The 14,514-nt window shown below is 43.4% G+C and overlaps 1 protein-coding gene across 4 annotated transcripts in view; it reads left to right on the top strand.

Moving 5' to 3' along the window:
- ADCY5 (adenylate cyclase 5) overlaps positions 1-10,137 on the top strand; it is a 210,261-nt gene extending 200,124 nt beyond the window's left edge. For 3 of the 4 annotated variants that reach the window (XM_082056063.1, XM_082056062.1, XM_082056065.1), the window contains 6 exons: positions 2,143-2,169; positions 2,994-3,126; positions 4,188-4,451; positions 4,710-4,914; positions 5,729-5,853; positions 7,291-10,137. In XM_082056063.1, the coding sequence (XP_081912189.1) occupies positions 2,143-2,169; positions 2,994-3,126; positions 4,188-4,451; positions 4,710-4,914; positions 5,729-5,853; positions 7,291-7,419 (883 nt within the window). In that variant the 3' untranslated portion in view covers positions 7,420-10,137. Of the gene's footprint in view, positions 1-2,142; positions 2,170-2,993; positions 3,127-4,044; positions 4,452-4,709; positions 4,915-5,728; positions 5,854-7,290 lie in introns of those variants that run through there. The other variant, XM_082056064.1, reaches the window with a different exon arrangement.
- The last annotated feature ends 4,377 nt before the right edge of the window (positions 10,138-14,514 follow it).

The following is a 14,514-nucleotide window of genomic DNA, read 5'->3' as shown; positions in this document are numbered from 1 at the left end:
TGCAAGCTGAGTTCTTGCAGAGTGGAGCCCCAAGAGGCTTTGTCCAGTGATTTGTTCATCAAGCCCATCGTTTCTGTTGGTTTGTGATTTAGAAGGCCGTCTGACCTTGGCATCGTGGCTGCGAGAGATGCTCCTGTCCTGTGGGAGCTGTCCCCAACATGAACCACCTTTTCTGCTAGAAATGTGCACTTAACTTGACCAGGAGTGTATTTAGCAAGCTTGTCTCTGTGTTACCTTCCAGTAATTAAAGAGCCATCTGCTACTGGAAATGTCTGTCCCATGGGGGAGCAACCTACCAATGCAACAGCATTACTGCTTGCATTGGGCATTTTCACTTATCCAACGCGTTACTGTAAAAACTGAGTTTCCTGCATTTCATAGTCTCTGCTGAGGATTTCAGAGCAAGTGTAAACCCACAGTGAGGTGCAGCCCCAGCACAGAGGGTCAGATCTGCCATGCTCCCATCATAAAGGAGGCTTAGAGGTGACCTCATCACTCTCTATAACTACCTGAAGGGAAGTTATAGCCAGGTGGGGATTGGTCTCTTCTCCCAGGCAGTCAGCAATAGGACAAGGGGGCATGGGCTTAAACTCTGCCAGGGGAAATTTAGGCTGCATATTAGAAAGAAATTTTTTACAGAGAGTGGTCAGGCATTGGAATGGCTGCCCAGGGAGGTGGTGGACTCGCCGTCCCTGGAGGTTTTTAAACTCAGATTGGACATGGCACTTAGTGCCATGATCTAATAAACGGACTAGAGTTGGACCAAGGGTTGGACTCGATGATCTCTGAGGTCTTTTCCAACCCAATCGATTCTGTGTTTCTGTGATAAACAGAGCGATAATGGGGGGCAGTCAGTCACGCCTGACCAGGTGGTCATTTAGGGGGGTAGGGAAATTCACGCTGTATGTGGGAAACATCTCCAGCTCTGACTAGATCCAGCCTTTGGTGTGGGAGCTGCTGTCACCAGGGCTCCCAAAGTGGATTCGGGTACAAGAACTCCTGTTCAGTGCTGGAGCTGGCCAAGAGGCCTCACAGTAGATTGTGTGCTAGACAACAGCAGGTTGCAAAATCCAGAGGAAATTCCATGCTCAGAGCTGCAGAAAATATCCTGGAACAAACAAGCTTAGAGAGTCACTATGCTTTTATTATTTAATTTTATGCCCAGCTAGGCACCCTTGGCTATTTTGATTTTGATGATTTGTATCTCTGATTCTGTAGCAAGAGTTTTCCCCTCAGCCCCAGAAAACTGTGACCTGAAGCTCTCAGCACAGCTGTGAGACCCTCAGGATAAAGATGTATCATGTTAGTAGCCTGCAGAGCTGTAATTGCATCAATGACACTGTAGTTATTTTACCACTGATCTCTTTCTTTCCATTTAAATAGTGTTTTAAAAGATCCACGTACATGGTTCTCAGTCACCTAATATTCCACCCACAAGTGAGAAGAAATCCAGCAGTATTAAGCAATCAGTCAGGAAACGTACCAGAAAGCTCCTTTCCACCCTTGCACTGTACAAAAAGCACACCCCTGCATCTTCTCTAGCAGCTCTGCTTCAGACGAGTGCTTTGCAGTGTTGTGAATGGTAAAAGCAATCGGCACAAGGGTTTTCTTCAGTGTGCTCATGTGCAGCACCCATAGCTGGGCACAGCACGGGCCATGAACAGCCTGCAAGGGAGTAGTGCTGGAGTTGGAGGAATTAAACACAGGTCGGCGTTACAATAAATAGGAAAGAGAGGAGCTATCCCTCACAAGATATTAGCCCAAAGCTGCCTTCTTTAGACCAAATTTTCCAGTCTGACCTAAAGGAGGAGTGATGGATGCACAAGCATTTGCTAAGCATCCCACACTGACATTAAAATCCTTAATGATCCTCTGACTCTTAATGCTTCTTAGATATTTTAACCACATTAACCATGTTGCACCATCACTCTAGATCTTTGAGTGTAGCTCTGTGGACCTTTTTTCTGCCCGCCTTTGCTTCCCCCTGCCAATCTTTTTGTAATTTTGTGCTTTAAAAGGACCACAGCCCCACACAGTGTTAGAGAAGCCACATTGCAGAGGTGCTGGTGAATAATGTACAGAGGAGGAGTGCTGGAGGGAGCGAAACACGCTACTAACCTTGTGTTTGTGGTTTTTTTTCAGCATGTCTGCAAATGCGACGTTACCATGGTGAGTCACCTTGGCGTGAAATATTTGAATGGGTTTTTGTTGGTAGGCATTTTCTGTTGACGAGGTGCAGTGTCAGCACATCAATAGCAGTGCCTGCTATTTGACTATACATTGCTGTGAGCTGGTGCAACACAGTGCAAATGCCCCAGGCAGCCCAAGTGTTGCCATTTTGTATGTAAAGCTACTCTCAGACCATCCTCTTCCTTGTAGGACTTATGTCAACGTGCTTTGTAGAGCATCTCATTGAGCTCACTTGTCAGAGGTTTTATCAAAATATTTTCATACTGTATAATTCTGTAATTCAGATTTATGCTTCTATTTGCTTGCTTGTCAGAAGGGATGGGGACGTGTCTTAGTGCTCTTTTCAGCATATAGAATATTTCCAAAACAAAGGCCATTAAGAAGTGACTAATTAGAGAAGCAGTAAGTATAGAACAGTTCCAGACTGAGAGGCTGGGGAAGCCAGTGCAGGAGACACAGTGAATACAATCTGAAGAGCTGTCAGCATTTTGGTTTTGACAAGCATAGCAGTGGCTGAGCACTCTGTAAAAATGGCTTTTATATTGATTTTACCCCTTTTTAAGAAGTTGGCTTAAATTTCCAATTTCAAAGTCCTGCTTTAGAAACCAGCACCTATGACCCAAAGTCCTCAGCTTTTTGCAGATATTGTTTGTCCCTTCACCACCACATGCTTGGGGGCCAGGAAAAAAAGCCTTTTCTTTAGAGGTTTGGTAGCCTGAAGGTGAGAACTGGGGAGTCTGGCCAAGCCACGTTCCTCCATGCTGAGACTAACGGGGAAATTCTGCTCTTTCCTTGGCCCGCAGCTCTCCAGCGATGACAAGAGTCGCGCTGAAGATTGTGACCCCTGTCATCATCACCGTCTTTGTCCTGGCGCTGTACTTGCATGCCCAGCAAGTGGAATCCACTGCAAGGCTTGATTTCCTCTGGAAACTCCAGGTTAGTGGGGATTTGCTGTGTTGGAGGAATGCACAGTCGTCAGTGTTAAAACTATGAAGCTATTCACTATCATGTTGAGGAGTGTTATGAATTTCCTTTGAATTTAATCTGGATCTGGCACATAACTGAGCATACTAGTAATGCTCCATTTTGCATACTTAGTGCTCCTCATCCTGGTTATTTACTTTAACCCCTTGTTTCCTTGAAAATGGTCCTTGGATGGTCCCCACAATAAAGGGTTATAGATTTGAAGATCCAGGTTAATGAGTTTAGACAACTGAGTTTGTCACTGTTGCAAGAACCTGTAATATAACACGGCCTGTAAATATAAGAAGCTCATATTCACTGCTGAATTGATTCCCAGAGTTCAGGGAGCTTTAGTTTGCTGTGTTCAGGTGTGTGAAAGGTTCACATTTGCATTTTCATTCACTTTCTTGTTAAGCTGGCTTGACATCCAACCGTCATTCACCCCTAGGCAGCAGTACTGCAGAGCCAGCACACTACAGATAATGCCACGCTTTGCTCCTGTCCCTGGATTCAGCGTTAATGTTTTCACTGCTTGTGCCCACGAGCCATGTTGGGGCATTGTATGTGATTCTCAAGCAAGCAGGACTGCAGGTTTTTTATAGATTATTTTGGCTTCTGGATGACAGGACATTCTAATAACAGGTCACAGTGGTTTGAGGAGGAAGCACTGAGGAAGCACTAATTAATTAAAGCTCTGTGAGAAGCAGATAAAACATTGTTATCCTCATTTATAAATGGTAAAAAAATGGAAGGGATAAGCCAACTTGCCTGTTCTAGGTCTGGTCTCAGCTGGCCAGAGCATTTGTTTCCCCAGGCAGAGCCAAATGTTCTTCTTGTTCTGCCTGGACATACCACTTTCTAAAGGGTCTTTCTCTGTTTAACTTTTTACAGTTTCAAATGCCCCATTTCAGAAGCCAGCAAAGTCATAAGTGTTTTGCAAGTATTGCTTGTGCCTTTACCGCCATGTGCTCAAGGGATGTGTGGGGGGGTTATCCCTTCGCCCCTCACATCACTGTCTCTCCCTCCTAAACCAGGCCACTGAAGAGAAAGAAGAAATGGAGGAGCTGCAGGCCTATAACAGACGCCTCCTCCACAACATTTTACCAAAGGACGTGGCAGCCCATTTCCTGGCTCAGGAGCGGCGAAATGATGAACTCTACTACCAGTCCTGCGAGTGCGTGGCTGTCATGTTCGCCTCCATAAGCAACTTCTCAGAGTTTTATGTGGAGCTGGAGGCCAACAACGAAGGGGTGGAGTGTCTGAGACTGCTCAACGAGATCATTGCTGATTTTGATGAAGTAAGTTGCAGAAAATCTGGGTGGACAGAGTGAACTGAATCAATGAGTTTATTTGGGCTTTGCTGAACTTCTGAAGGAAGGTGGCTATTGAATCCTTGTGCCACGGTTCATTTCTCCTTGCTCTAGAAGTCTTGAATATTTTTTTTCTCACATAAAAAAACCCTTTTATTCCCTTGTCACTCCTCCAAATAACCAATCCCCTTTCTCCCTGTGTATGTGTCAAGGTTCATTTGCATCTTTTGCTCTCTTGTGAAACAGATAATAAGTGAAGACCAATTTCGGCAGCTGGAGAAGATCAAGACCATCGGCAGCACGTATATGGCTGCGTCAGGCCTCAATGATTCCACTTACGACAAGGAAGGGAAGACACATATCAAAGCTCTGGCTGATTTTGCCATGAGGTTAATGGACCAAATGAAACACATTAATGAACATTCATTCAACAACTTCCAGATGAAGATAGGTAATGTCTCTGTGTGTACAGGATTGGTCTCTCTGACCTGGGGGGTTTTATGGAGAGTAAAGCCATAGGTGTTTCCTTTGCTGTGCAGTGATGTTAATTGTCTGTTAATTTGGTGACAACAAAAATAACCTCTTTGGCCTCTCTGAAACATCAGGGAAGTTTTGTTAGGGCAGCAGCATGATTACTGAAGCTCCCTGGAGAATTAGGAGCAGTTGGGCAACCAACCTTGGCACAGAGAAGCTCCTATCACAGCCCGGTCTCACGTGGTGTTTGAGCCTGGGCTCTTGTTGCCTGTCATGTGTTTCCTGCCCACACTGCCTGGGGTCCCAGGCTCTGTCATTCTTGTATATTAAATTGTCTTTCAAGCCAGGGACTAAAAAGAGGCAGAAAACTAGAAGGAGAAAAAATAGGAAATGTCAAGTGTGGTGTTTGTTCTGGACGGGCATCGGGCTGCTGCCTTGCCGCAGCCTGACATCGCAGCAGCCGTGTGCTGACTGCCAAGCGAACAGCTTGCTTGGCAGCCAGATGGCAAATAAACCTTACTCTGCTCTCTGGTACTGGAAAGTAGCTCTGGATTGAGCCAATCCAGCCTATGCTGCTAGTCAGACAGTCATAATGAATCAAAGACGCCAGCTTTTCTTTAAAACTTTCTTCCCCCATCGTTTGGCTGTAGCTTTACATGTCAGGGTGAAGCACAGCTAGAACCAATGAACCTTAGGATGGTTTTTATTGTCTGAAAAATAACTTGCCTCAAGCTTCATGTGGTTCATACGTGATGGATCTGAGCACTGTGGGATTTCTCCTCTCCTTCCAGGCCTCAATATCGGTCCCGTCGTAGCTGGGGTGATAGGAGCACGCAAACCCCAGTATGACATATGGGGCAACACGGTGAATGTAGCCAGCCGGATGGACAGCACAGGGGTGCCCGACCGCATTCAGGTAAGGAATTCACTGGAAAAATTACGCTGCCAGCCCTGTGCCACTTACAGGTTTTGAAACTTAAATAGAATTGCAATTTTGGTTTAATTTTATTCCTTGATGCCATACATTTAGTTATGGAGTTCTGAAAGAAAAGCCAAATGGGGATTGATACTGGTAGCATCAAGTTTTGCCTTTTAATTTTGACCATTTCTGCAACCGTAGCTCAAAAACTTGCAGTTTGGTTCTAGGTGGAATTGTTGGGCTGAGTTTCCAGGCTGGGGTGCCCCCTGGGCTGTGAGCACTGTCCTGCTGTGATGCTCCCTCGCTCATTCTGCCGGCTGCGCTGTTCGGCTCTCTGCAACTGTGGGCTTTTTTATTGTCCAAGGGCTCAATTCAGATATGTATTGCTGTAATTCACTTCCCTGTTCGCAATGCCATACACATGATGACAGCAAGGATCCAGGCATCAGCGGGATGGGATTGTATAACTAAAGGACAGTTAAAGGTTTAATGGAAACTGTCTTGTAATCAAACATCTTCTTGGCCTTCAGCCGGTGACCTTTCCAGTGATTTGATTCCCCTGTCCTGCTTTTGCTGAGCCATTGTCCACAGTAGCAGATTGTTGTTCCTTGGGAAAGTACTAAAGGGATGTAAAAATAGTGTAACTGTGTAACAGCCGTGCTGTTTCTTTCCAATTAAGCTGTCAGTCAACTGGATCAATATTTATCAAACACCCTTTAAACTTTCCTACAAGACAACCTGTGAACAATTTTTATTTTAGTTAAGCAACTCAGCAGAGCAATGTTACAGCAATAGGAAGCCAGAAGTGACAATATTTAAAGCCATCTGAAAAAGGGAGAGAAAATATATGAAGTAAATGAATACCTCAGGAAACCTGGTCTTTAAACGTCTGTTATTCTGCAGTACAAATGATTATTTTTTCTTTAATGATGGGATCTGTCCAGAGAATTTGGATGCTAGCTAGGTTATTCCATTTATTTGGTCTTTTTCATTGCCAGCTACCTTCTCCATAAAAACAAAGCCCTGAATAACTGCTTTAAATTACAGATCCACGGTGTGATTTTTCTAGCCTTTTGCAAGGACTTCTAAATTATTTTAACCAGTTTTCCAACCACCCTGCCGGTGATATAATGAACGCATCTGAGTATCTTGAACTGCCAGGTGCAGGTCTTTAAATGTGACTAATTTCTTTTTTTCTCCTGTGACCACCTTGAAAAATGTGGTTCGCCCCCAATTGTGTACCGCGTGTGACTTCTGTATTCTCAGTTTCTAAAGACTGTGTGTGTTCTGCAACTAGTGCCCAGCTTTTAGTGATCGATATGCGAATGATGACTTAGAAATGAAACAGTTTTGTCTGTGGATTACTCCAAATGTGAATGAAAAGACTGTGTGGAGGCATGACAAGCATATGCTTACTCTAGTTTAATTCTGCAGGTAACCACAGACATGTACCAGGTTTTGGCAGCCAACAACTATAAGCTGGAATATCGAGGCATCATTAAGGTCAAAGGCAAAGGAGAAATGACCACCTACTTTCTAAATGAAGGGCCCCCGATCAGTTAGCACCAACCGCAGCGTCACTCAAAGACGGAGTTTGCGTTACACGATTGTGAATCTGGGAAGAATCACATTTTGGCGGTGAAGCTGAACATGCAGCACAGCTGAAACTTCACAGCGTGACTCTAGAGCTGGTATCAGCAAACTCTTTGGCCAACCATCATGAAAGGCAATCGAAAGAATCCACCTCGGAGTTGTCCCTGGCTGAGTGCTCAATCGACCAAAGATGTGTACTACAGAGTCCACAGAAAAGACATGAATTTGGGATTTATAAAAAAGGCTGCTACCACAGGATGATATAAGAAGCTATTTAAATATTTATTGACGCAACACAACATTTACTTGGTTGAAGGAATGTATGATTCACTACAAAGCATCATTTTGGAATGGATTTGCACTCCCATAACGTTTCCATCCCATACTGCCAGCTATTTGAAGTGTACCACTGTGTTTTTATTAGCTGTTTTGAATGGGCTTTCAAACTTGACACCCACTGTTGCAGCACACAAAAAGGCCTTTTGTGAGGGTATTGATAACGTTTCAGCGTGAAAAGACATTCTAGGCCTGGCCCCCTCTTTTCCCTTCTGCGTGGCTGAATGACTGCTCTGCGGAGTGGGGCTGCCACAGCTGCTGATGGGAAGAGCAGCTGAAAGGAAGATGGCTCTACAACCCTATTTATTAAAAAGTCTTCTGTGCTCTCCTTTGGTATATAGCAGTTTACATAGGAAAGACTCGATGTAAACAAGAGACACTTTGTGGGGGGAACTCCCCTGAAATTTGTCGTGTTTTGGTTTATTTTTTACTTTGTAATATTGAAAACATGGAGATCTAACAGATATACCAAATTCTATATTTTGTAAATTATATATAAATGAGGTGGCAGGCTGTCCACACCAAGGTGTGGTGGGAGTTGTAAATAACCTGTAGACTTTTGTGTAATTTTTTTTGTGCATAATACTCTGAACACAGACTTGGCAGTTTTCAGATTATCATTATACAATCAACCGACAACAACCAGGTGAGTTTCCAGGCTGAATCAGATGCATTTAAAAATGAAAATCCAGAAAATCTACAACCCCAAAGAAGAGGAAAAAACAAAGCGCGGTAGTCCCGCGGTTGCTCCATGCAGCATTCCAGCAGAGGGTGGCGGCTTAACAAATGGAAACGGGACCTTTGAGTTTTAGCTACTGAGACGGTATCAGTTGAACATGTTACAATGTGCTTTAAGCAAATCTTCTAACTGTAACAGGAGCTCTTATAAGAAGAGGGGAGAAAAACCCAAACATAAACTCATTTGAACTTTTCTCTAAAACAATGATTTTTCACAGATGGTGTTAATAGAATCCTGCTGGTATGAGAGGTGTCTGATACTGTACTGCCATTTGACATTACAAGGAACCATGTTCTGCAGCATCAAGTTGACTTTCCTGTAGTTGGCACTTACATAAGCTGTCTCAGATTTTCAATTTTCAGGAATTAGCTGATCTTCAAAAAAAAAAAAAACTTACTTATGATGGCAAATGTGTATCTTAGGTGGTCGACCTTAAACTTCAGTGCCATTGACATTGTGTTCGACATCTTTATCACTAGTGGGGGGGTTTATGAATGGTTCACTGTTATCATTTATGTACCTTTTTTAACTATTAAAGAAAAATCCCTCAATATTTTAGTAAAGAAAAATAGAATTTTAAAAAAAGCTATATTTTTTATATTCTATGAGGGAAGAGTTTTGATATTGAATTTGGCTAGCACTAAAAATGACTCCACTCTTGACATTTAATAAAGTTCTTTTCACTCTTCTCAGGGCAGAATTATTGTAGTATTAACAGCTTAATGATTGCACTATGGTGGTGGTGAGTTATTTTTTCCTGCTCAACAATGAGAATAAGTGATAATCCATGGGCCTGTCTTAATTAATTTGCCTTATTGCTAAGCATAACCCAAGCATTAAGCCATTTAAACGTGAGCTTAAATGGCATCGCCCCTTTCCTTCCTCCTTCCACTAGGAAACATCTCTGAAAAGTATAGTATATTGACTTCTGTAAAACTGCCAAGTCTGCCCTTGTACTATACTTTTGCTCCTCTACATCTTTCCTGGTTTGCAAAGTATTTAAGTTGCATCACACTGTTGCACCTTTCTCCCCCTCCTCCACCTTCCATCCATTTTACCCCTTCACCAAGTTTCATTACCTCCATGCCATCCACTTGGTTTTTTGGGTTTGCTTTCTGCTTTATGAAAGTCTGCAGTCTTCTTAACTTTTGATTCATCTTATGAAGTTGTGTTGTTAATGAAATTTCAAGTCCCCAGTATCTCTAGCTGTGATTGTTGACAGTGTGTCATGATCATTTCAAGGGGTATTCACACACTCTACTCTGGATCTTGCAAAAATGGATACAGTTATGATTTCCCATGGAAATTGAAATCTATTTAAGTAATTTAACTATATTAAACACTGTTTCACTGGTAAAGTGTCTCTGTTTTATTTTAGCTGCATCTGGCTAGTGAAGAGATCAGGCGTAAGTCGTGTAGGGGATACTGAGTTTGCACATAGAAACATCTAAGTCTTGACTAGCGCTGGGTGGATGGATGGGTGCCCATCGGGACCACCCTGGCACTACACAATCCCCTGTTACGGATCCTCGAGGCCTCGTTTGCACAGTGACATCCTCTGCGTCCCTCTTCTGCATCCACTTGCCTTGAAATGTTGGTCTCAGGAGAGCTGACAAAGCCTCTTTGTGGCACTGTGGTTAAATATATTGGTAAAACTGAAGAGCTAAAAAAAATATTAATATTTGTTTCTGTACTATTTAAAATACACTTTTTTAAAAACAAAAAAGTACCTTTGCCAAACAATTCCGCAGGTACCTCAGTACTTGTGCTCTCAAGGACACGTGGCAGGAGGCAGCAGGGCAGGCCAATGCAACATTTTCAGTGTTCACAGGTAAAAGTAAATGCTATGTATAGTTACACCAATTCACAGAAGCCTGAAGTGTAACTGACAAACAAAAAGCTCCAGCTTTAAACTTTTTTTAGTTCAGGAGACATTACACAGACAACAATTAACTAAATGACTTACACTCTGGTATTTGGTAGGAGGGATTTTTGTAAGGGTACTGAGAACAGAGTGCTGCAGTAAAAAAACCCAAACCATTAAGTACTTAAAGCACTGGTGTTTAAGAGAGAGGGGGAAGAACCATTTAAGACTTTAGATGTTCTACATAATCATACAAACAGCAAGGTAGGTGGTTTTTGAAATTATCTATCATCTGGAGAAGGTTATTCCCACGGGGAGATAAACCAGTAGCCTCCAAGGCCGTGCCCTCTCATTTAATTTGCTGTACACACTGACTGGCTGAACTATTTCCCTTAAATGCACCTTTTTCCCATCCAGAAAGCATTTTGATGAATTTTATGGCATTTAGCCACTTTCCCTCAACACAAGGCTGGCTACATCAATCATCTGCCTGCACGTAATAAAATGATACATTTGGGATGCACCAAATTCCTTACCTGTGTGTCCTGCACTGCCAGTATCCCCGGCCTTGCTGTCCATGCATTTCACAACAGCCGTGGACAAACATCTGGCCAAAAGCTTTGCCAGAGGTAAATATTTTCATTCTGTTAAGCGTCCTGACTGCTCCTCAGGGCAGTTTGGGGGCTGGTGGGGTGAGACAGCTTGGGATGCAGCCTGAAAAAGGGCAGTTCAGCTGTTTTAAGCTAAAAAAAAAAAAAAAAAACAACAAACATCTCAGTTTCCGTTCCCTTGACCCTCTGCCACAGGCATTTCAATTGAAGGAGCCAGAAGAACCTGGGCAGGACAGGGGCCAGGACTGAGAACACTGACTCGCAGGTGGGCTGGGGGACAGCAGCAGCAACACATTTCTGCCATCTGGCAGCCAGGCAGCTGACTCTGAAAAGCAGGCAGATTCATTTTCATTTCTGTCCCCGAGTGCCTCCTGGTCCCTGCCTGTCCTGCTCCCCGGGCGCTTTGCTGCAGCGCTGGTGCCAGCAGTGGGCACTGCGTGGGAATGACGGCAGCACGGTGAGAGCTCAGTGGTGATGATCACGCAGCACAGCACATGCACCATTTGAATCAAAAACCCCCTAGAAGAACAGCTAGAGAGAGCGAGCTTCACCTGGAAGCACCTGGCCCCAGAGATCTTTACACCCAGGATTTCAGACATAAATAACTATTGCCATCTACTGGAAACAAACCTACACAGCCTTCGCCAGGCGATGTTACAACTGCTCCCAAGTAGCACACAGGATTGGGCTGAGAAATCAATACCTGCACAAAACCCCCTCCCTCACAGGAGGGGAGCGCTTCACAACCTAAAGGCAGACACTCCTTCCAAAGTAACTGATTATACACGAACTGTCAAATGCTATTTATAGATAAGCAAAAAAAATAATCATCCCTGGTATGTGTCACCACCCAGCCCTCACAACCCCCGGCAGCACAGCAGACAGCACAACAGAACAAGACCCCAGCATGCTGCCGCTGCGGCTCCTCACTATGAGCGTGCCCTTGGAAGTCTCCAGGGAGGTGACCGCCCCACCTAATGGCAAACAACAACTTGTGTGGTGCAGCCCACATTGCAGCAGGAGCCATGAAACACCTGTGACAGCCAAATCATGTTATTCTGTTCCTTTACCTAATGTGGCATCACATGCCCTCAGTCCCACGAAACCCCAGGATAAACCTGTTACCAGCAACCCTGCAGTGCCACTAAGATAATGGCACGTTCTCATTTGCTTTCACGCTTTGCACTCTGCTTGAGAACTGGCACACGTTCTTAGACTCCGCTCAGCATACAAGTCAGTGGGCTAATCTCTGTGCCTGGAGCAACCTGAGCCAGACAGCCAGGTCAGAGCTTTGCATGCTGTACAGGAGCTGGGTACCCAGAGAGTGTTTGTGCAGCCCCCGCTGAACCTACCTCACCCTTTCTGCAGATGTGGTTGTCATCTACCTGCCTCAGGAAGAAAGAAACATTACTCGGGAAAACAAACACTCCATAAATGTTCCAAGAGATCTGAACAACTATTCTGTTGCTCTGTAAAGCCAGATAGCAAATGAAGGTGTACTGCTTGACAAAAGTGCTCTGTTAAGTTCATTAGCAAACAATTTGAACAATAAAACTGATGAACCACAATTCTGTTAAGTAAACTGGTACAGACACTGGGAGATCATTTGGCCTTACCAAAGCCAAGGGGTACCTGGAATATTTGACCAGCTATGACTGGAACTGCCCACGCAGCTGGATGCTCCAGGCTTCCTCAGACTCCCAGTGAGAACTCAGCTGAACTCTCATCAACACGGGACTGCAAGTGCCATGAAGCAGACTCCCCGCTGCCACCCTTCGCACCACTTACCTCCAGTCAGGGAAAAAAACCCTCCTGGAATACATCCCTTCATATTAACACCACTCAGAAAGCATGGATTTTTGCAAGCCATAACACATAACTAGAATGCTACTTACGCTGGTAAAAAGCTAATCCAAATAGCATGTGTTTAGTGCTTGCAAATGTTAATGGGCTGCTTGTTTCCAATATAAACCATGAAAGTCAAAACAATCATATCACAGCACTCGCAAGGGAAACGTGGAACGAAAGGCAGGAGCCTGAAAGGTAATATCCCTAAAGAGATGTTCCTTAGTCCTTTGATAAAGTGACTATCAATTTATTAAAGAATCCACAGTGAATGTCACATAATCACTATGTCTGCAAAGAAAATGTTTCTATCATCTTCTAGTTCTCTGCTAGTTCCAATACAGCTAAAAATCAATCCAAGTAACACATGCATATATTCCCCTGTACAAGGCTGCATTCTTTTCTACACCTCTCTCTCTCTGTCTAGATACGTCCTTATACATCTAAGCACACACATGTGCATCAGTCTGCCACGAAGCACTGTGAACAAAGGGGGCTACACACCTTCCAGGGTCTGAGAAGTTATTTCTTAGCGAAATCTTGACAATTCATAAATGACACAAGTTCTTATCCCCACCTATTGGCTGAGACACTGAATACAAGAGAGCAGTTCATTATGAAAAACCTCAGATACTAAAACAAAAATATACAAGGAAGAACATGATTAAATCTCTAGAAGCGCAAATAGGGGACTCTGAGGTAACGAAACCTCAAACAGCATTAAATACGGCTTGTGGAAGGCAGTCAAACTTTTGGCCATCCCTCCTGGAAAGTGAATGTAAACAGCAACACTGTATTTAAATAAAAATATGGTATTGTGGGTGCTGGATGGTCCCATTCAAAACTTAAAGTGGGCTTACTTTATAAACACAGCATGAAGTGAGCTCTGCTTCTACTAAATCCCACAGCAAAATCAACCAACTATGAATGGCCCTGTGCAACTCAAACTAAAATAATACATGATGTTCAAGAGAGTAGCCATCTTTCCTACATTCAATAACTCAAGTATCTGGTAAAATCAGCAGGAAAGCACCTACTACTTCTCTGAATGCTGAGTTTGTATAAGCAAATGGGAAATCCTGGGAAGTTTCAGTAAATTTTGACTTTGAGCTTGGCCTAGAGTATCTTCTTTCTCAACTCACACAAAATTTCAGCAAGTTCTAATATTATAGTCAAACAAAAGTAGTATGTTCAAAAGCCATGTTTTTAGCACCTTCTAATATCAGGTAATGAAGAACAATCATGCTCATTAACATTTCATTGTGAAATGGGATTATTATTATCAAAAGCAGACAAACAGAATCCCAACTGTCTTCTACTACACTGAGAGTTGCATTTGTTCCTTACACCTGCTCATCAGCAATTACTTTAACACCAGCATAACTGGAATGGAATAATCGTTCCAGATGCTATGACAAAGGAAGTTTTCATTCCTTAAAAATGCGTCTTTAGGAATAGGAGGAAGAGAAGGAGTCACAGAGAAAACAAGATTCTCTGCCAACATCTGAACCGAAGAAATGATACAACAGAAAATTCTTCCTGTGCATGACAGCCTGTGTTAAAAACTAGACAGTACTTCAGGCAATCATAATAGCTTCCCTGCCTATCAATGGAGCTGAAGTGAAAATATCGGTATAATGACTCTTCTAGATTCTTTGCACAAGATAAAA

The sequence above is a fragment of the Streptopelia decaocto genome (genome assembly GCF_964273445.1).
Source record: "Streptopelia decaocto genome assembly, chromosome: 6".
NCBI classification, from domain to species: Eukaryota; Metazoa; Chordata; class Aves; order Columbiformes; family Columbidae; genus Streptopelia; species Streptopelia decaocto.
The sequence above is the reverse complement of the archived record's forward strand: the minus strand, read 5'-3'. Positions and strand labels throughout refer to the sequence as shown.